General features: G+C 36.1%; 1 protein-coding gene across 3 annotated transcripts in view; it reads right to left on the bottom strand.

Moving 5' to 3' along the window:
- Nucleotides 1–22,596, bottom strand: part of UTRN (utrophin) — a 645,934-nt gene that overhangs the window by 56,923 nt on the left and 566,415 nt on the right. For all 3 annotated transcript variants that reach the window (XM_006161924.3, XM_006161922.3, XM_006161923.3), the window contains 4 exons: nucleotides 15,914–15,999; nucleotides 11,092–11,249; nucleotides 8,079–8,245; nucleotides 2,514–2,625 (listed from right to left, as the gene is read on the bottom strand). In XM_006161924.3, the coding sequence (XP_006161986.1) occupies nucleotides 2,514–2,625; nucleotides 8,079–8,245; nucleotides 11,092–11,249; nucleotides 15,914–15,999 (523 nt within the window). The remainder of the gene's footprint in view (nucleotides 1–2,513; nucleotides 2,626–8,078; nucleotides 8,246–11,091; nucleotides 11,250–15,913; nucleotides 16,000–22,596) is intronic.

Below are 22,596 nucleotides of genomic sequence, written 5' to 3'. Positions count from 1 at the left end.
TATAAGCTTTGCTGCCTTTTTGTCGATTTATGATCCGAAAAATAATTTAATTCTCTAAACCAAGGAAAATGTGTACCTCTATGAATAAATAAATTTTGACACTATTTGGGAGGAAACTAAAAAATAACTTTTGATAGAAAATGAAGATAACTTTAGGAAAAACAGATTAGATCAAAGAAATAAGAACCAGTATCCAATGCTAGTAGGGCTTCAGCTAAATTGGGAAATTAACAAAGTGTGACCAGGATGAGCAAACAGTGTAATGGTTTTGTCACTGGAATCACACATAGTCAAATGTGGTTCAAGTCCCGGAGCTTAAAACTCATGCTGGACGCGTATGCGTCGTGCCCAGAGTCCTGAGAGGAGAATGGAGGGGACGGGATTGTGGCATGGCCATCCCCTGGGGGCAGGAATATCTTGCTTTCTGTCTCTCTGTCTCTCCTATGAGCTCAAGTGCCCTAGAGTAAAAATCTCTCTAAACACAAAATGAAAACAAAAGCAAAGTGTGACAATAGTGCATAGTGAGATAGACCTCTTTTAGAAAACAATTTGGTGTTAAGGACAGCAGGTGGTGTGGTGGTTAAGGCATTGGACAGTCCCACATAGCTGACCATAGTTCAAGTCCTGGAACTGGTGACTTGCTTTCTTACTTTCCCCCTCTCTCTCTGGTCAAATTAAAATTGTGTGATTGACTAAAATTTGATTAAAACAGATTAAAATGAATAAATAAAATTAAAATTAATAGTTTTTTTTAATTTTAGAAAAGAAAACAATTTGGTGTCAAGTATTTTGGCCATAACATAATAACATTTATTGAACCAAATAATTTATCTTGACTATTCTAACCTATCGAAATGTAATTTATTTACATAAAGGATGTAAAGAAGGAGCTATTTTCACAAAGATATTTGTAAGTGCATTGCTTATAGTATCAGAAAATTGAAAATATACTAAATGTCTAAGTTTAAGAGAATGCTTTGATAAATGATAGTAATTCACTCAAATATTCTTGAATAAGAAAAATTATACTATGTGACAACATGGGGGAAATACATACTTTGTAAAATGTTGAGTGAAAAAAAGCAAGATCAGAAATAGCTAAATTTCTGGACTAGAAGGTGATGTGGAGGTTGTGGGCACTGTATCCCACAAGGCTTACTGTGTGGTTTGAGTCTCAGACTCAGTGGCTTGAAAATCACACCAGGTTCATGTGCATGTGTGCCAAAATCCCAAGAGGAGAATGGAGGAAAAGAGATTGCAGCATGGCCATCTTCCTCAAGGGGTGATTTGTTACTTTCTCTCACTTTCTTTCTCTCTCTTTTCTCTCTGGTGAGTGCAGATGTTGTATAGTTAAAAAAAAAAAAGAGATACATCATGTCAAAACAAATGAAATCATAACAAAATTAGAAACATGGAAAATATAAGAAGGTAGTTTGTTCAGGAACTATTCAATCGTTAAGAAAGTCATGATGCATTTTGCACAGAAAAGCAGAAAACTACATCAAGACTTTCCCTATGACCTAATAGATGTATGAATATTTTAAATTCTTAATTTTCCATATTTTTGTTAATGTGAATAGAGTTAACTCTGAAAACATATCTTAAATACACCTAAAACACCTAAAAGAAACATTAACTTTTTTTTTTTTTTTTTTTGGAGAGATTTTCACTATAGGGCGTGTGCGCTCGCCAGACAGACAGAGAGAGACATTAGAGACAGAAAGCGAGAAATCACCCCCCAGGGGGGATGGTCACGCCGCAATCCCTTCTCCTCCATTCTCCTCTCGGGATCCTGGGCACGCACGCACACGCACCCGGCGTGAGTTTTAAGCCACTGGGTCCGGGACGCGAACCGCGGTCGACTACGTGGGAGTCCAGCGACATAGCCATTACGCTAACTGCTGGTTCCCAACTTTTTTAATATATAGCATCATTTTCAATGTAGGTCAGTGTGTACACTTAGAAGCATTTAGGACCCAAAAAGATCATTTCTTTTCTTCTTTTTCTTGGAGAGTTTTTTTCTATAGGGTGTGTGTGCTCACCAGAGAGACAGAGAAACAGAAAGCAAGAAATCACCCCCTAGGGCGGATGACCACACTGCAATCCCTTCTCCTCCATTCTCCTCTTGAGATCTTGGGCACACACGCACACACGTCCAGTGTGAGTTTAAGCCACCAGGTCTGGGACTCAAACCGCGATCAACCACATGTGAGTCCAGTGACAAAGACATTACGCCAACTGCTGGTCCCAAAACGGGTAATTTTAAAATCAAAACACAGATGTAGAAAAGTTAATAAACTAATTCTTGTAGAAAAAAAGTATAATTTTCCTGTATTAATTCAACACAAATATGTTTGCATAAAATAAAATCCAACAAATAAACATGGTTAAGTGATCTTCACAGTGCTTTCTTTTTTCAAAAACAGTTAAGTCTAAATAAACTGAATATAGTTTTAGACACTAATTAATCCCAAAGTGATGCATTTAAAGAAAAAAAGTGGCTCAGTACTCACAGGTATACAATATTCCACCATTGGATAATGTAATTTGTGACCTTTTGCTGTTCGACCTGAGAAAAAGCAACTCTGGCAGACATCATAGTTGAAATGCTTTAGGCTTCTATACCTAGAGAGGAGAAAAGAAAATACATTGGCTTGCATTACTGTTGTAACATCCAAATCAATCATTCATGGTAAGGAATTTCATTCACCCAAATCACCAAGGAAATAAAAGGTAGATTTGCTGTAAATATAAAATTTGATAAATATTTCAGTTCTGAACTGGGAAACAGTGAAAACCACCTCTTGAGTGAAAAAATGGAGTGTTCAAGTGTCTGAAACATGTTTCCATCTGTTTAAGCATGATGAGAAGACAAATATTTATGTCAGAAGACTTTCTGTAATGTTTGAATATGAATGGAAATGGTAGAGAAGAAAAGAGAGTTACGTTTACTAGCAAACCATTTTAAAATATCAACTATACCATCGATTAAAAAAAAATCTTCTAAATTATTCCCAAAGGCATTGTTTCTTGCAATGAGGATTTTTAGATTTGATTTCAACTAAGTACGAGGGAAAAAAAATTAAAAAGAAAGAAATAACTTGTAACAAAGAGCAAACCAAATAAAATCTTAACCGTAATTTATTTTTAAATGAAAAAAGGTGTTTTTTTGCTTTCTCACATAATTAGACTGTACATTATCTTCCATCTGCAGAATTTTATTTAGAAGAGCAAAAATTTGGATATTAAATTAGTAGGGGTCCAAATGGGAAACCTCTTTTGCCAAGTCTTCCATTCTGCCACATGGCTGGTGGACTATGAACATAAATTTATCCATAACTAGAAAAAAATTTTAGTGATAGAACAGGGAAAAAATGGATATTGTTAATATTTAAAGGTTATGTAAGGTTAATATTGTAAACTATTGAGTGCTAAGTAGCTCCTAAAATGACCTGCAAAGCCACTCACAAATTGATCTAAAGCAAATCAATCTGCATATACTAGACAGTCAACTTTGGCAAGGAAGCTACTTAGTTTCAGTCACCTACACTAGCAATATTTTTTGACCTATCAGCACCGCTTGACAAATATGATTGCCATCTCTTCTAAAAGCAGTTTTGTTTATTGTTGAGTACTTCTGTGGCAGAGAGCCACTTTTCGTTTTTTGCACTGGTAAGAGATCTTATACAATTAGCCCATTTTAGTGATGTGCCCCACTAAAAAGTCTCTCTTGCTGATGGTGGTGGTCTGGTCAGTGGAATAGATGTCAAGGTCACCGGTTGGGATTTTAAAGGAGTGACTCACTAGAGAAGAGGCATGTTCCCCTCTTCTTCCTTCCAGGGAGATGACCCTGACATCCCGAAGAGTCATCTTCTTAGCATGAGTTGAGCCACATGTTAGAGATGGCAGAGCTTAAGGACAGAACTAGGAACACAGGTGACCCAGAGGATTGCCTACCTTCACACTTACCTGACATGAAAGGAAACTAAACCTCTGATTTATTTAGGCTACTATTAAGCAGCTGTATGTGATTCTAACTGAAACAAATCCCAGCTTAGAAAATATTCTGTAAATCTAAGACTGCATTAAAATTTCATTTGGAAGTAATTCATAAAGAACTGTAGTGGTATATGTATAAGTTCAGAGAAAACGTATGTGTATATTTCTTGTGGCTACACACACACACAGAAACACACAGTATCTGGGGTAGTAACTCGATATGAAGACAGGCTGGATGAAGTTTGGTTTATCCTAGAACACACTTACTTCTCAACCTTTGCTTCTGTACTAGGCTTTTCATTCTTCCTATAGTTTCAGAGAAGGGGGTGACCCTCTACAACTAGGAACTAATCAGACTTACTCCATCTTGGCACCATTTACTACAGAAGTTATTCTTACATTCATTCCCTCCATAAGTAACCTTTGTTCAATAATAAGTCACCATTCATTTGAATAAGCTTTTGACTAGTGTTGCCCTTAAACCAGGTATCAACTCTAGACATATTTCTCTTTCATTCAGAAGTTAAAAATTTTAGATGTACCATATTCTCAATATAGGAAACTGAGAAAATAAGATATATGAGCAAAGAAAGACAATGTAATGTATCCATCTTACCATTTTCAATATCCTGACATACTTCTTTCAAGTTATAGCTAGAGTTCTTGAAAAAATTGTTGGCACCTTATAACTTCCTTGTTTTCTTGAGTCTGAGATTGGCTTTCTATCCTTATCATCACATGGTAAGGGTTCAAAGTTCCAGACTTCCAATTCAAAGGTCTGTTTTCACATATATCATGTAGATCTGTCTGCTGTACTTCACAAATACCCCACCATCTTTCTAAAGCCTTCTCTTTGACTTCCACACACTACGTATCTTCTCAAGAATCCTGATTCTTTCTCTTCTACATCTCTTTTCAATCCTACCTTCCACTGAGCAGCATAATTGCCCAGGTTTTCCTAGTATTTCCACTTACAGGAGAAGTTCCTTGACACATATCGTTTAGTTACTATCCCACTAATGATGTTTTTGGTAATAAAGAGAACTAACATTTGCTGGATGCCTATGCTATTTGTGACACATATGTTCCTAGACACTTTCAATGTACTAACTATGTCAATAAGGACAAACGGAATTTAAAGTTGAAAAAACTAGGTTCGTTCAGTAAGGCCAAGGTAATAACCAGTAAAGGTCACAAACCCAAGCAATAGATCCAAAATTCAAATCTAAGCAGCATGACTCCAAAAGTAGTTTTCAATATGTTTTCTTGCATACCCTACTGTAGCCTGGATCTTAACACCTGTTCAACTTTGCGTCTTTATCACATAAATTTTATTATTATTCATTAGTATTACAATCTTATTTTAATAATATAAAATTAAAACACTCAAAACTTAACATTTAATTGTGTTCATTCTTTATAACTGCTCTTTCATATTTCTCTTATGAAATATTTCAAGTTTATTTAGAAGTAGAAAATATAATAGACATGTATGTATCTACAACTCAACTGTTAAAGTCTTGATATTTTGCTAAAGTTGCTACAACTCCTTTTCTATATAAGAAATAACATTTTTTAGACAAATTTTTATTTTAAAAAAATTTTAGAGGGACAGCTTTTCACCAGAGAGAGAGACAGAGAAAAAGGGAGAGGTGAAAAGCACCCCACTGGGTGTAGTCATGCCACAATCCCATCTCCTCCATTTTCTCATCCAGTTGGGATTTTGGAAATATAGACATGTAAGCCCAGCATGTTTTTCAAGCTGCTAGAGCTGGGACTTGAACCATGTGTACAGCCATGTGAGATCCAGTTCCCTAACCACTGGGTCATAGAGCACACCCAAGAAATCAAACTTTAAAGGTTAATTAAATACTAGTACTTTTTACATTATTTTGTGCTGTGATTCATCCTCCATGTCTGCAGCCTCTACGAAATTTGGCCCCTGATGGCATTTCTAGGCTATTTATGAAAGATTTTATGTAAGCCAGTCTCTTCCCAAGTCAATTAACCAGGATATTTCCTGTGATTTTACAGAATAATTTTATATCCAGTGAAATGTTTTTGTTCTAATAATCAATATCCTAAATCAGTTTTTCTTTTAAGTATCATTTATATTATTTCTTTTTCTACCCCCGACCCTTATCAACTTCTTCCATGAAAGAGAGAGAGAGAGAAAGAGAGAGAGCACATCTCCAACAAGGTCTGTGCCATGATCCTCCCAGCCTCACAGCCCCAGATCACAGGCATGTGTGTGCCCAGCATACTCAGGATGTTCTCTTTATTTGATCCAGAAATCTTTTTCATGTGGAATTATCTTGCAGAGCATTGAATTTTACCACTGTACCATAGACTGATCCTTATATTACTTACTAATGTTAAATCTTTCCTCTCATAAAACTAACTGACTTTTTAAAATATCATACTGAATACAAGCATGAACCCCAGAGCCAAGATTTGGATAGGAACCCCAATGCTGTCTCCCTTCATAGATATCTGGCACTGGGCAAGTTGCCTAATCTCTGAGTCACAGTTACCTCATTTATAAAATAGAGCTAACACACTCAATTTTACAGAGTTTGTACAAAGAGTAAATGAAGCAACAAATGCAACACATGTTAGCACAGTGCATGACGAACACTCAATAAATGTTTGTGGTTACAAGCTCTGGTGATTCTCTCCCTCATTTGGATTATCTCTCGCTAATATCATGAGCCTGCAACCTTCCACTACTTCCTCTCTCATCCATCTCTGCCCACCTGGTACTTCAAACTTGCTCATTCCCAGAAACCTGCTGCATTTAAAGAGGCATTCCCATCTTCCTTTCCCTGAAGGAAGCTATTACAATAGATGTCTCTCAGGCATCTGCTGATGCTACTTAACCTTAACTATCTGTCTTTTTATGCTTTTACAATACTCAGTTGCAAGATCTGTTAAATTTATAACACTTTAAGAAGTCTCCCTCCAACCCCAGCCAGTGTTGTGGTGGTTAAGGTGGCTGAATACCACATGGCCAATTTCACAGTCCAAGTCTTGGACTCAGCAGCTTGAAATCAGGCCCAAAATCCTGAAGGGGAAGAGAGATGGATAAGAGATTGTGGGATGACCATCCCCCAAGAGGAATGCTTTATCACTTTTCTATTCTCTCTCTCTCATCTGTCTCCAGGCAAATTTTAAAAAAGAAAAAAACAGTAACCTGAGCTACAACATCACAAATGGAACAAGAAATTTAAGTTCTTGTCTTAGCCACCCACAGAGAATGCAATGGTACCTTCGCACAAACTATTAGGATGATAAAATGAGTCAAATGAAAACAACTTCATGTAATTCAAGGTCATGATACTGTATACAACCATCACCAATCCCACCCTCCTGATTTGGCTTCCCATCAGAAAAGCACCATCTTGGCTAAGTCTTCTTTGGGTAGGAATGAAGGTACTGTGAAATCTTGAGTTTCCCTACTGAGAAGACTTAAGTTGGCTTCTAATAGATGTTTAAATTAGACTGGGGTTATTCCTGAATTTCCCCTGGAAGAAAAATAAAGTCTAAGAGAGAGGACCCTGCACAGTCTGCTTTGGGGTCACACACTCCTGTGTCTAACACACTGATTAAAGTGTGGCACTTAGCAGCACTCCTCACATGGACAGCAGGGTCAACCTGCTTCACGCTAATCTTGGCAGAAGTCACACGAAGTAATTTGATTACTTCTCAGTTCGTGTTTAAATGTTGCTTCCTGCATACTAAGCTTCCCCCTTTGGCCTCAGAACATCCACCAAATTCCATCGAGGCTATATATTTACAATTGGTCATGCAATTAACATGCGTGAACATTTCTGTGATAAGTAAACATTCATAAACATTTCTGATTCTGGACCAAAAAAGTGTAATAACAATAACAAATAAAATAAGCTTCCATAAAGTGACTATAAGAAAGAATGGCATTTTTAAACAGAGTTAGAGCATTCCATTAGTTTGGGAGGCAAACTCAAGAATGGGAATAAATGAGAAGGGATAATGGACATACTGTCAAGATTGCACAAACTATAGAAGTGAGACTCCTGTCACCACTCATGGTGTCTTACCTAAATCCAACAATTGGGCATTCTTTACAGATGTTGCATTTGGCCTGATGTTTTGCAGTCTCAGCTGCTGCCACTCGATGTAAAACTGGCAGCCAAACCATGGATTGTGGTTCCAAACGCATCCAATCTATGAATTCTTTTACACTTATCTCTGGCTTGTTGTTATTCTAGTATAGAAACAAATAAAAGTGAAGAAAATTTCCTTGGTTAAACTGTGGCAAGCACTGTTGCTTCAAATTGGCAACAGAAGAAAGAGGAATGCTACATAATTCAGCCCAGGTCAGTGAAATCACAAAAGCTTTAAGGTTCTTTGAGGCAAGAAAACTGTAAAATTTTAAAATAGGAAAAGCAGAAATTGTCACATAGGAAGAAGAAAAAACTCCCAATATCTTAATAGACTAGAAGGAAAAAAAAAAAAGTCAAAACCAGAGCCCAAACAAAACAATCCTAGATATTTTTGCACAAACATTATAACTCTATAAAACTCATTCATCTAAGGAAGTAAAAAATTTATGGAAGAGTCACTGATGACTATTCAAATTGGAAGTCCATTATGACACTAAATAACAACCTCTGTGTCTTGCTCTAGCTGTGTTAGATATTCATACTGGAGTCATGTTCCTATTAATGTATTTTGCAGAATTTTAAAATTTATCATGATAAATCACATAAAACTTCTTGGTTCCTCTTCAAATCATAATACTAAGCAATTTTCATATATGCAAAGTTAAATTTCTATCAACACCATTCCCCTGCTGTTGTCAAAGTCATTCTATGAATCAACACATATGACTACAAATTATATTTAGAATTTTCATTTGGTATTCTTTTTATTTCTAAAGTAAGAAAAAGGTCCATTATAAAATGTAATAACCCATGACATCAATTTTTTCTAATATACAGTACAGGCATTTTTTCCCTCAGCAATGGTAAATCATTGTTCTTTGCAAAATATCCATAGGTGTGTACTTTATCCCACATCAGTAGTGATATTTCTAAAACATCTTTATACACAGAAAGTATCACAAAGAAACTAAAGTACCTTTCCATTTTAAAATTAGTAACTCAGATTAGTATAGAACTTTGTACATAATTTTCCTCTTGTACATGTCCAAAGAAAATAATTATTTTAATAAAAAATTTTAATATATGTACTTTGAAAACCATATTGTGCATTATAGTGATGGAATGCAAATTTTAAAAATTAATGTGCTAAAAAAATGTTAAGTCTAAAGAACAGAAAAAAATTTTAAAAGAGGGATGGCAGGTTTGGAGGAGAATGGAACTGTTCTGTATCTTAATGGTGAAGGATATCCACATCTATATATGTATTAACACTCCTACAGCTGTATATCAAAAGAGAAAAAAGTCAATTTTATTGTATTATAATTAAAAAACAATAATATTAAAATACTCCCCCCCCCAAAAAAAAAAACATGCCAGCAAAAAAGTCAGGATATTTTTAATGGATTTATTTGGAAAATATTAATTAAAGTAGTTATAATGTTCAAGGCACTGTGCACAGGGATATGCTGTGGTCTAAATGTTTAAGTCTCCCCAAAATTTTTATGCTGAAACTTTGCCCCCGAGAAGATGGGGTCAATGCTCTCATAAAGAGGCCCAAGGGAGCTAATCACTCCTCTTCCACTACATAAGGTTATAGCCAAGAGTTGCTGTCGATGAATTAGAAAGTAGACCCTCGCCAGACATCAAATCTGCAAGCATTTTGACCTTGGATTTACTAGCCTCCAGAACTGTAAGAAATAAATTTCTGTTATTATAAGCTATCTAGTTTATGCTACTTTTGTTACAGTGACCTGAACAGATAAGACCTAAGGAGATAACAGTAAAATGATAAGACACAGGGCCTAGGTGTGGTGGCACATGCTGCTAGGTCACTGTGCTAGATTTCAGGCTGAGGCCACATGGGAGGCCCTGGTTTGATATCTGGTCTAACTTAGGCTGGACACGGTGGTGTATGCTTGCAATTCCAATGATAATAAAGGCTGAAACAGGGGGATCACGGGCTTAAGGCTGGCTTGGACAATAAAATGAGATCCTATCCAAAAAGGAAGTGGACATGGTGAAACCCTGTCTCCCCCACACACACACACACAAAAAGACACAGTCCTTGTCTTCATGGAATTTAGGTTCATAAAGAACAAAAAATAAACACTATGTAACAAACTATGCAATTCATCTTGTCAATATAATTTTAATGAGCATGGCAAGGAAGAAGTGAAGTGTGAAGATACACACACACACACACACACACACACGCATATATACACACACATGTATCTGTTCCATGAGAAAAACAGAGAGAAACAAAGACAAGCAACCCTAAAGGGCCTTCACAACCTTATTAAATTTAGTCTCAGGCAGCCTGAACGTGAGGCATGCATGTGCACCCAATGTACACAGATGCCGAAGACCTTCTCTTGTAGTCCAGTGTCACAGGGCATTGAGTTACTGCTGTGCTAACAGCTGGCCCAAGGATCTTAAAGTGAATAAAGAGGGAAACACAACCTTATCTGAAGAGGTCAGAGGAAGATTTCAGAGGCTACATGAGTTCAGTTAATATCTAAAATTGGATAAGGATTAACAATGAGAGGCAATTTGTAGGTATAGGGGAAGGAAAAGAATTCCAAACAGAGGGCACATATTCAAAGGCATGAAAACAGGAATTACGGAAGTAAAACAGTATGGCTAGAAAGCAGAGAACACAGAGATGAGTAGCAAGAGATGACATTGGGGGAAAGACCTGGCCAAACAGCAATCTAACAGCACAGGTTAGAGTTCAGATTTTACCCAAAGAAAAGTAGTCAGTCACCACACAGGGGTCACTACTGTTGGGATCAAATGAGCTGTAGCAAATAAAACATAAGCCCACAGGGATGGAACTCAAAGACTTCCACCATTTAGTCCAGCTTGAGTTCCCTTTGTATTTTTGGGAACACTCTCAAAACCCTTCTGCAGCATGTCCTATGTGACAGAAATCCTTTGTCGCTACCTGTTGGAAGCAGCTGCGAACACTCGGCTCAATATTACTGCCTCCAAAAGCAGCTACTTCCCCCAGCTGCCGCGGGATCTGAATGGCATCATGGAGTAACAGGCCCAGCTGCCTCTGGTCACACATTTCGGTGGGCCCCGCTACTTCCTTAAAGAGATCTGAAAAAAAGGGGGGCAAGAGGTTAACTTCTATCTGCCTATAATGTTCTTTTACTTAAAATTTATCTTTGGGAATGTGGATTGAACACTGTAGATGAAAAATAATTTCCAGGGGACATGGATCAGATCAGTGGTATCCTGAATACCAGTGATCTTAATATTCTGATCTTGATATTTGGCATGTCTGTAATTGGGAACATGTTTCTTAAACAATCTAATGTCATCTGTCAATATATATATAAACTCATAAATGCATCAATAAATACAAAGTTTCTCTTTAAATGCTACAATAAATGCACATGGGTTAATTTTATGATCTCAATAAGGGTTTCCACTCTTATTGAGAAAGAGAACAAGTCAAACAAAGTTTCTTTCGTGACTTGTCAATGGAAAATATAAATCTTAAACAACAAACTGTTAAATTTTAATCATGTTTACCAACTTTTTGTTTTCACTCCTAATTATTCTATAAAATATACTTATTTTGGCTTCTTCTAAAAATCACTATGATTATATGTGTCACATAAAAGATACTAAAACATATCAGGAAGTGTACTTTTCCTTTTTAGGGCCAGTATCTAATTTCTTATTGGTTATAAAAATTTTTTTGTTCTACTTCATGCTTGAGTTAATGAAATACATTTATTCAAATTTAAAGAACTTATTAACAGAAATTTGTGCACACTTTCACATGGTTCTTAGGCCTCTCCATTCATTAAAAAACAGTGATTTGTTTTAAAATTCTCTTAATTCAATATATTTAAAACATTTTAGTACTGGCTTATATTCTATTCATCATATATAATATTTTGGAAATTGTAGTTACTATATTTCTAAGAAAAACGTTAATGTACTAAAATAAGTTACTTTTGGAATAGGGAGAAATTTCAAATGTAAAAGGTTCACTTCATTATAGAAACTAATACCTTTTGGAAAGAAACTTTCTAGTTCTAAAAATCTGTAAGTGCCCAAAATCTAACTTCTCGTCACATTAAATTTTCCAAAAACAGAAGAAATGATCCCCAAAAAACTATTTTCAAACAATACCTGATAAATGAATATCAGATCAAAATATATCATTCTCTCTTTTTTAAGCTCTAATACTGTCAGCAGTGACTTTTCATACAACCGAACTAGGCATATTGTTATTGACACAGTAATTATAATGAAATATGGCTTTAATTATAAGCATACGTAGAGAAAGAAAATTCAATTAAGATAAATTTAATTTTTATTATAATTTGTTCACTTAAATCTGGTTAGAGCTCGACTGGTTTCTTTTCATTTTTTAAAATTAAGACTATCATAGCCCAACATTATTTATCCAGGAGTCTTATTATGATGCTCATTTTAGACCCACTCCTGGGAAGAGGTTTATTAAGTAAATACAGAATCGATGCACATGGATAATGATCTTTACAGAGAAGAGTACATTTCCAGCAAGATCAACCCTGCCCAACTTTTCTTTTTTGAGGCAGACATCTACGATACTCTGCCATGATGAAGGTAAAAGTACTTAAGAAACCTGGGAGCAAAGTGTCCTTGAACATTTGGACATATTTCTAAATCATTATTAAAGCTCACATTCTTCACATTATCAATACATACAAAAAGCAGTGTCAGGCTGTGGGGGTGGGTCACGAGAAGAGTCATAATCTAAAACCCCAGGGTCGATAAATCATCACTGAAGAGATACAAATGCTTTTTTTGATGACACTAGGAAGACACCCAGCTATAAGCACCAAGGCCAGTGTGTCCTGAGATTCTAATCAAGGGATAGTCTCAAGAAGGCACCAAGAGAACAGGAGGTGTCACAGAGATGAAGGAGTCCACATTGGTCATTGTGAAATCAATGCTCAGACAGACATCAGTTGACTTAAATGGTGCTTCTGCCACTGTGTTTGGAGAGCAAGTTGTCTTGGATATTAATTCTAACAAAGGAAATAATAATAAGGATGTGTTTTGATATCACTGGGGAAATCAAAACTAGATGTCAGAGTTGCTAAGGACCTTAAAGTAAAAAGCAAGACAAAACCCCCAAACATTCCCAGAGTCCCAATATCCCAGCAAAGATTTAAATTAAAGACTGCAACCCAAGAGATTTCTTATTTAATTAATTCCTAAAAGTGCATACTTCATGTATTAAAGTAAATTTTGGAAATTTTTACTGCAGACTTTTGCTTCCCCTGCTCAAATCTGAAAGTTTAATGTTGCATTATATAAAAGATAAGCTTTGAGGCTGAATTTGTATTTGTTTCAGAGTAAATTCAGCACTGTGATGTAACTGTTCCTTTTAGAGAACCCTAATTCTTTCAAAAGCTTATGAAAACTCCAAATCAAAAATGATTTTTAAAGAATCTTTTCATAATTTTAGAACACTGATGCTTTTATTTTCATGATTATGATGCCAAAGACTACTTAAATTCTGGATAAAGTGCCACAAAACAAAAGCCTCATGCATGGCTTACTAGGCTCTCACTCCATCAGGCTCCTCACCTCCTGACCCTACAATCAGCTTTTCATTTCATACAAATCCCTATCTATTTTCACTGATGTTCTTGTCAAACTACATTAGAACAACAAGGCATCATGCTCTAAACCTGAAATTTAATTTGAATACATTCGTAAAGACCCCAGAAAATAAAAGTTTTCTTTAAATGAACCCATGTTTACATGAAACATAAAACTTAAATTTATAGGACCTTGATCAAATCCTCTTGTTTTGGTGTCTTGCCATTCATGAAACATTCCAAACTCTTCTCCCACAAATATATTTATTTATTTGTAAAGAACCATCTGGGGTGGAGGCAGCAAGTGGCTGAGCGAAAGTCTCTGGACTTCCACATGGCCGACCATGGTTCAAGTCTCAGATCTGACAGCTTGAAACTCACATTGGACATGCATATATGCGTGCCCAAAATCCCAAGAGGAGAATGGACTAGAAGGGATTGAGGCATGGCAATTTCCCTAGGGGTGGGGGGAGAGGTGATTTATTGCTTTCCGTCTCTGTCTCTATTTCTCTGGTGAGCACACACTCTAGCAAAAAACAAAAACAAAACTCTCTCAAATAAATAAATAAAAAGAATCTTCTGGGACTCTGCATGGCAGGACTTATATTTTATGGACAAAAGTGGTTAAGAGTTTGGAAATATAGCAGTATCATTTATTCAACAACAGCTATTTCTAGATACTTTTAACAAACCGTCTGTAATTTCATTCCAAGCAGAAATTGTCAGCTTCATTTTTAGTTGAAAAAAAAAGTCACTAAATTTCAGCTTCCTGAACTGTGAAATGGGAGCCATACATATTACCTCCTCCTGGCCAGCAGCATGCAGTGGAAGCAGGTAACCTACCCAGAGACAGCCAGCTCCTAAAGTGGTAGGGATTCGAGGGCAGGTTTTCCTGGCTCCTCAGCAGATGTTCTTTCCAATGCCAAGAAACATTCCATTAACTAATAACGAAGGGGACAGTGGTTTTGATTATATTCTTTGTTTTTTTTTTGTTTTGTTTTGAGAGGTTTTTGCTACAGGGCGTGTACGCTAGCCAGAGAGCCAGAGAGACAGAAAGCCATAAATCATCCCCCAGGGGTGATGGCCATGCCACAATCCCTTCTCCTCTCTAGATCTTGGGCACCCACATGCACGTGCCCGGTGTGAGTTTAAGTCTCCAGGTCTGGGACTTGAACAGCGGTAGACTACATGGGAGTCCAGCAGCATAACCATTATGCTAACTGCTGGTCCCTTGATTATATTCTTAATCTGTCTGAGAATTAAGTTTCTCAGCTGAGAAATGGAAACCACAAGGCCTACATTATGAGTCATTATTCTAAAAATTAAATGAGATATAATTTGTAGCTGGGCCTCACACTATCAAGTCACCTCATTTCTTGGTCTTATTCTCAGCTTTTAATTTCTTTTTCTTTTTAAAAATTAATTTATTTTATTATTATTCATATAATAAATTGCTATTCACCACTTAGAGTATGAAGATACTTTACCCAGCATGACATACACCTCAGTCCAGTCCAGTTGAGATCAACATACACATCCTTGTCAACAGATAATAAATCTTATGTGTTTCACAAATGTCTACCTCTCCACTTTCCCCCAAATTTCCTATATTCTTCCCCTCCCACATGCTATTTCCACTTTGTCTTTAGTGTCCATTACAATTTTTAATACTTTTATGTTCTCCAATCTTTCAGTCTCTACCATAGGGTGCAGACAGTCAGTATATGTTAAGTGGAGACATGCAATGTCTCTCTTTCATAGCCTGACTTGCTTCACTCAGCAACAAATCTTCCATATTCATCCACTTTCTATCAAATTCTAGGGCCTAGTTTTTTATGGCTGAGTAGTATTCCATGGAATATATGTGCCACAATTTTTCAACCCATTCATATTTCTGGGGACATTTAGGTTGGTTCCATGTCTTAGCAAACAAATCCAAATATCTGTACTGTCATCCTTTGTGTAACCTGGTACATGATAATAAAGATTTAAAAAAATGGAAACTACAGGGTTGTTGGAAAAGTCATGAAATAGTTTTCTATGTTTTTCAATGTAAATATGTGTCATGACTTTTCTGGCAACCCAATTATTATCACTAGCAAATCATATAAAGTCCCAATAAACTGTTATAACATTACAAAAGCTCTTACATACATCTGTATTTTTCTTCTAAGAGGCCTTTGGAGAGAGATATCAATCCAATCTTCAGACTCTGCACTCTGATTTTTCCAGTCCGACCCCTGAAATTAAAAGAATCTCAGTGTGTTAGGTGCACCTAAAACTCTTTTCAGAATGTTATTTCTGAATACCTATTTTCTTGAGGGTAAACCATTTAAAAATAATCATATTTTAAAGATGTAAATTTTCTATTTATTTTTCATAATTATATTAAAACTATACTGCAACTTCATGATATATTTTAATAATCATTTGACTAAGTCTGGAAGAATACACAGCCTGAAGTCATTTTACACAAAACACATAAATGGAGAAGAACAAATTAAAGCATAATGAAAGAGTAACTGTAGAGTCAAAAAGAGTTCATTTTTATAAATAATTTGAATTAAAATCTGTTAATAATTACAAATGAAGACTCAAAATTGATAGCTAGATGTACATATAATATTCACGTGACTTAATACAGAAAGAAAGGGCTCGTGATATATCTTACAACAAGTGGAAGAAACCTAACTATAAATTAACCACAGGCTGAGGGCTTATAACTTTCACAACACTTAAAAACTTACTGTCTTTAGGGCCAGCAGGTGGTGTGGTGGTTAAGGTACTGGATTCCCACATGGCTGACTGCAGCTCAAGTTCTGGAGCTGGCAGCTTGCTTTCTCACTTTCCCTCTCTCTCTCTCTGTCTTTCTCTGATAAAATTAAAACATAAATAATAATAACAAATAAAATAAATAAATAAAAATATCTTTTAAAAAATAACTTTATTGTCTTGTCCTCCATTTCTCCCTCTGGGATTCTGTGCATGCATGCACACATGCCATGTGTGTTTCTCAAGCTGCCGAGTTCAGGACTTGAACTATGTGGCCAGCCATGTGGGACTCAGCTGCCTTAACCACCATATCAAGGGCTGCCTGCAGATTAGGTTTACATGATTTATTTTCTTACATTACATTTTCGATACACAGTACCATACACTTAATGTCTATAACCGAATGTTCACATAGTTAAATGACTATTTAAAACTTAGTAATTCAAGCCACTTTAAAAGCAGGAAGTTGGGGGTCAGCAGGTGGTATGGTGGTTAAAATGCTGAACTCCCACATGGCCGACCACAGTTAGAGTCTCCGACCTGTTGGCTTGCTCTTTCACTTCCATTCTTATTCTCTCCCCTTCTCTCATCAAATTAAAAAAAATAATAACAAATAAAAATAAATAAAACATCACAAAACAATAATCCTATCAACTTACAAATTTTAGGCAGTATTAATGCTGAATTATATTTAAATCTTTATTTTACTGTATTTTTACTATTAACACTAATTGATATCTTCTAATCTCAAATTATAAATATTTATGACCAGCAGGCAGTGTGGGGGTTAAGGTCCTAGACTCCCAACATAGTCGAATACAGTTTGAGTCCCAGACTCAGGGGCTTGAAACTCACACCCGGCATGTGTGCTTGCATGCCCAAAATCCCAAGAGGAGACTGGAGGAAAAGAATATGTAGCATGGCAATTCCTTCTGTGGGTAGGGGTGAGGGGGTTCTCATTTTCCCTCTTAACGTCTCTGTCTCTCTGGCAAGCACACTAGCCCTGTGGCAAAAACCTCAAAAAAATTATAAATATTCAAATTTTTTTTTTTTTTTAGAGATTTTCACTGTAGGGCGCGTGCGCTCGCCAGACAGACAGAGAGAGACATAGAGACAGAAAGCGAGAAATCACCCCCCAGGGGGGATGGTCACGCCGCAATCCCTTCTCCTCTATTCTCCTCTCGGGATCTTGGGCACGCACGCACATGCGCCCGGCATGAGTTTTAAGCCACCGGGTCCGGGACACGAACTGCGGTTGACTACATGGGAGTCCAGCGACATAGCCATTACGCTAACTGCTGGTTCCCAATATTCAAATTTCTGTATACATACTATGACATGAAGTATAAAATAAACAAACAAATAAATAAGTATCCTTAGGAACTCTATTTTCAAAATAGCCCCTCAATAGCCAAGAGTTTATCATCTATATCAAATCATATCACAAACTTACTAACCCCTTACTATGTATAAAACATTCAGAACTGACCTATGAAATGTCAGTCATATTTAAATATTAAAATAAATACAGCCCCTATAATGAGAATTTCTAAGTTAATGTACTCGTTCTAGTTTCTCAGTTTCAATTTGATTTCAGATTAACCCTAAAATGAGCTGTGCTATAAACTGTATTTCTATTTCATGTTTTTTAAGATTTTCATTTATTACATGACATAAACAATGCCTTTCTCCTTCCTTTCAAAAGTTAGGAGATTTTTATTTTCTGAACACAATCAGGATGTAGATGCAAAAAATAACAAAGAATTCTGTGAATACACTGGAACAATCACATGAATGTGGCTAAAGACAAAGCAACCCCTCAAGGGAAAAATGGTCAAAACAATATACATTAGAGCCTCTATCCTGACAAGACATAAAAGAAATATCAGAAAGACAACAGAAAATGTCAATCATCCATTCACTGCAACCATCAGCAGTTACGAAGGTGTCTTGGGATCCCAGCATGGTTCCATGGACTGTAGGGACCACAAGCTCACACATTAGCTGGGAGGTAAGATAAGGAAACAACTAGGATATCAAAAGAAAATATGAAACCAAATTTTATGAATGGAAACAAAGAAACAATACAAGATCATTGTGGCTAACTAGTCATGAGTGATTACAAATTAGTATGAATAGTCATCAGTCTCACAAAATTTGATATAGAAGATAAATCTAAAATCAGACATTGAAGACTTGACACAACTGGACTGTCTGTCCCAAGGAAGGAAAGTATCACAGGAAAAGTCTAGCAAGAGGACAGAAGCAGAAATGAGAGCACCAGACTCAAGATTCATTAGATGGGAGGAGAGACTGCATCAAGTGACTGATTAATGAAGTAGTATGGGTTATATGGTCAGATTGTAGAGGGCTTTGATATTAAACAACGTATCAGAATTTGAAAGACAATAAGGGGCTAAGGAAGTTTATTAAGAAGAGACAAGGCTCAAAGAGATTCAAGTATTTAGTTTCCTGATAGTTTTCATAAGTAACTCTTTAAATTATATTAGCTAGAAAGATATATATATCTTATAAAATTATACCCATCTTGAAAAGTGGGGAAAATGACTTAACACTACAGCAAATGAGGTTAATATTTTCTGTATTTAAACCAAGTGTTCTAGACTATTGCTGTAAAGCATGATTTAACTGCTTTTGATTTCCATTAAATCTAGAAGGAAGATTGTGAAATTAAGACTTTTAACCTGGGAAGATACAGACTGAGGGAGGCTGTGAATTCATAATGGAATCGATTTTATCATTAGAGTTCACAAAGTCCTCTTTACATATATTAGTTCATTTGCCCTTCACAATCACCTTTCATGTGGAAAGCAGAAAAGATATTTTTATCTCAATTTTTCAGATGAGAAATTGAGATGCCAAAGTTAAGTGGCTTCCAAGTCACACAGTAACCAGAACCAAAAATCTGAATTCTTATCATACACAACAGATGAAAATAGATTTTTTCTTAAAACTCGGAATATGAGAAGGAGTTAGGTACATGTTAGATGTTGAAGTAGTTTACTTAAACTAATTTACAAAGTATTATTTTCCTAGGTATGACAATGTATCAAGTGATTATTAAAAAATTAAATATTAATTCCACTATACCACTAATATGCAATAAGTGACTGTGAATAAATTGTCCTATCTCATTGGGTCGGTTTTTCTTTTTCTCTAGAGAGATTTTTGCTGTTAGTTGTGTGCCCTCCACAGAGAGACAGAGATAAACAGAGAGACGGAAAGTGAGAAATCACCCTCTGGGGATATGACCATCCATACTGTTATCCCTTCTCCTCCAGCCTCCTCTCAAGATTTTGGTTACCTGGTACAAGCGCACAGCATGAGTTTTAAGTCACTGGGTCTGGGACTCAAACTGGTGTTGACTATGTGGAAGTCCAGAGACATAACCATTATGCCATCTGCTGGTCCCATTGGGTCAGTTTTTCAATCAGCATAATAACATAATGAAGAGGGAAGAAAAAAAAATCTCCCAAATCTTTCTATTTCAAGAATTCTATGATCTACTCTGTGTATGTCACCCATTCTATAAAAAGGTGGTTGTGCTTGAAACTGAAAATGTTGGTCCTGGCTAAATCATACTACATAAACAAAGTAAAAATTATATCAGTGGAGGGCCAGCCAGTAGTGTGGTGGCACTGAGTTCCCACATGGCCAACTACAATTCAAGTCCCAGACCTGGTGGCTTGAAAAAAATCTCACTGGGGGCAAGTGTAAGCATGACCAAAATCCCAAGAGAAGAGAAGGGACAGTGGTGTGGCCATCTTCTATATATATATGTATGTATATGTCAGCCTATTATAGTATCATAGCCATGGGATTAAGGTGGCTGGACCCCACATGGCTGACAGTATGGTTTGAGTCCCGGACTGGCAACTTGAAAAACAAACTGAGCAAATGTGCATGCATGTTCCAGATCTTAATAGCACAGAGAAATGGAGAAGAGACTGCAGCGTGACCATGCCCCAAGGAAGGTGCTTTCTCACAGCCCACTCTGCCCCATCTCTCTCTGGCAAGAGCATATACCCTCTGGAAAATAAATAAATAAATAAATAAATAAATAATATATGTGTACACACACACACACACACACACACACACACACACACACACACACAAATAATGAGAAATGAATTAATATCAGAAAGCTGAAAGAATGGAAGAATTAGAACATGGTATCATTTCTAGGTTGACAGATTTCTTAGGGGCCTATAATGTCCTGGTGCTTGAAAGAGAGTAGATTGTAGTTTCTATTAAAGTCTCAACAAGAATTTTTAAGATTAATAGAAAGAGTTAATAACCATTGTTCAGATAAATGATTAAGTCATAGTTATTAGAGAATCTTGGACAATCAATTCTGGCCATTTGAGCCTACTGCCATAGGAGTAACTATTTTTTTTTTTTCCCTTAAGTTAATCCATGATACTGCTCTCTAAAACTGGAAGTTTAAATGGACCTCATTCTCAAGCAGCCTGGCTTGTTTTTGGTATATTTCTTTGGCATAGAAGGGAGATAAGTCCTGAAAGGTTTTTTTTTTTTTTTTTCTTTTAAAATGGAACATGAGAAGTTTTCAGGATACTGTCTTCTAAATAAGAAACAGTACCATAGTCTAGCATTTCCCATGTGTTCATATTTCATGGTAGAAAGCAGAATTTTGCTGACATTTAATTCCCTTGAATAGAATCATAGTATTTCACACACTGCTTCCTTCCCAACTCACTCTATTCCTTTTGGTCTGTCCAATGAAAATGGCACCTGTGCGTTTTAAGGGTTGAACTGTGTTCCCCTAAAATTTCTTTGTTGAAGTCTTATCCCAGTTCTTGGGAATATGACTGTATTTGAAGATACAGTCTTTAAGACATAATTAAGTGAAAATGAGGTTATTAGGGTGGAATCAAATCCAATGTGACTGCTGACCTAATAGAAAGAAGAGATGCACGCAGACGGCACAGAGGAAGACCATGTGAGCACATTGAGAAGACAGGCATCTGAGTGCTGGGGAAAGAGGTTTCAGGAAAAAATTCAACCCTGTTGACATCTCGATCTGAACTTCTAGCATCCAGAACTGTGAGGAAGTCCATTTCTGGTATTTACTTTGTTACAGCAGCCTTAGTAAACAATGCCTAGAGAGAACACTCCCACCTGTCCTTCAGTTCTTTCCTAAAGTATTTCTTGAGATGGACTTCTAATTTCTAACTTAGTATTCCATCAATTTAGCATTTTTCCTGGTACATATATTTAAATTATAGGCTTTGTAATTAAAACAAATAATAGACCAGCTATTTTTGGTGAATTTACTATATACCTCTTTCAAACATTTAAAAAATTGAAGGGCAGCTTAATGGTGGGTTAATATTAATGCTAGTATTTTACCCTAGATTAATCCAAAATTTGCATTAAAAAGAAATATATTAAAAGATAACAGCAGCCAGTCCTGAAGGGCAGTGGTTAAGCATTATGCAGAGGAAGCCAGATCCCACACAGCTGACAGGGGTTGGAATCCCAGACTCAGTGGCAACATGCGGAGTCCATGTCTGCCCAGGATCCTGACAGGATGAATATGTGGAACGAGGATTACAGTTTGACCAGGTCCCATTGAGGGGTACTTTGTCTTTTTCTCTTTCTCATATAAAAGGAACAAAATATATCAGATAGAAATACCTTTAATTCTATATTCATTATGGTAACTAAGACTAAGGCTTCAGTGAATTCTTTAAGAGTCCTCACGCCAACAATAATTGTTTGATTATTTGAAAAAAACACTATGATACTTATGAATATTGAAAGAGAAAACATTTTTCTATTTTAAAAATTCAGTTTTCTATAAAGATGACAGCTATCAACATCATTTACTTCTTATACAGAATCAATCAGCTGCTAAACGTGTGCATTTGTGAACTATCATCTATCTTCTTTCTCTCTAAATCAAATAAAAGACTGATAAACATAAATTTTCATATAGCTAATTAATGGAAAATAACTTTCAGTGTCTGAGAGAAAAACAACAGTTCTAATTTTCTTATTTCATCTTTGCATACTTTAAC

Source organism: Tupaia chinensis, unplaced genomic scaffold (genome assembly GCF_000334495.1).
Source record: "Tupaia chinensis unplaced genomic scaffold, TupChi_1.0 Scaffold139457_1, whole genome shotgun sequence".
In the NCBI taxonomy this organism is placed as follows: domain Eukaryota; kingdom Metazoa; phylum Chordata; class Mammalia; order Scandentia; family Tupaiidae; genus Tupaia; species Tupaia belangeri.
The sequence above is the reverse complement of the archived record's forward strand: the minus strand, read 5'-3'. Positions and strand labels throughout refer to the sequence as shown.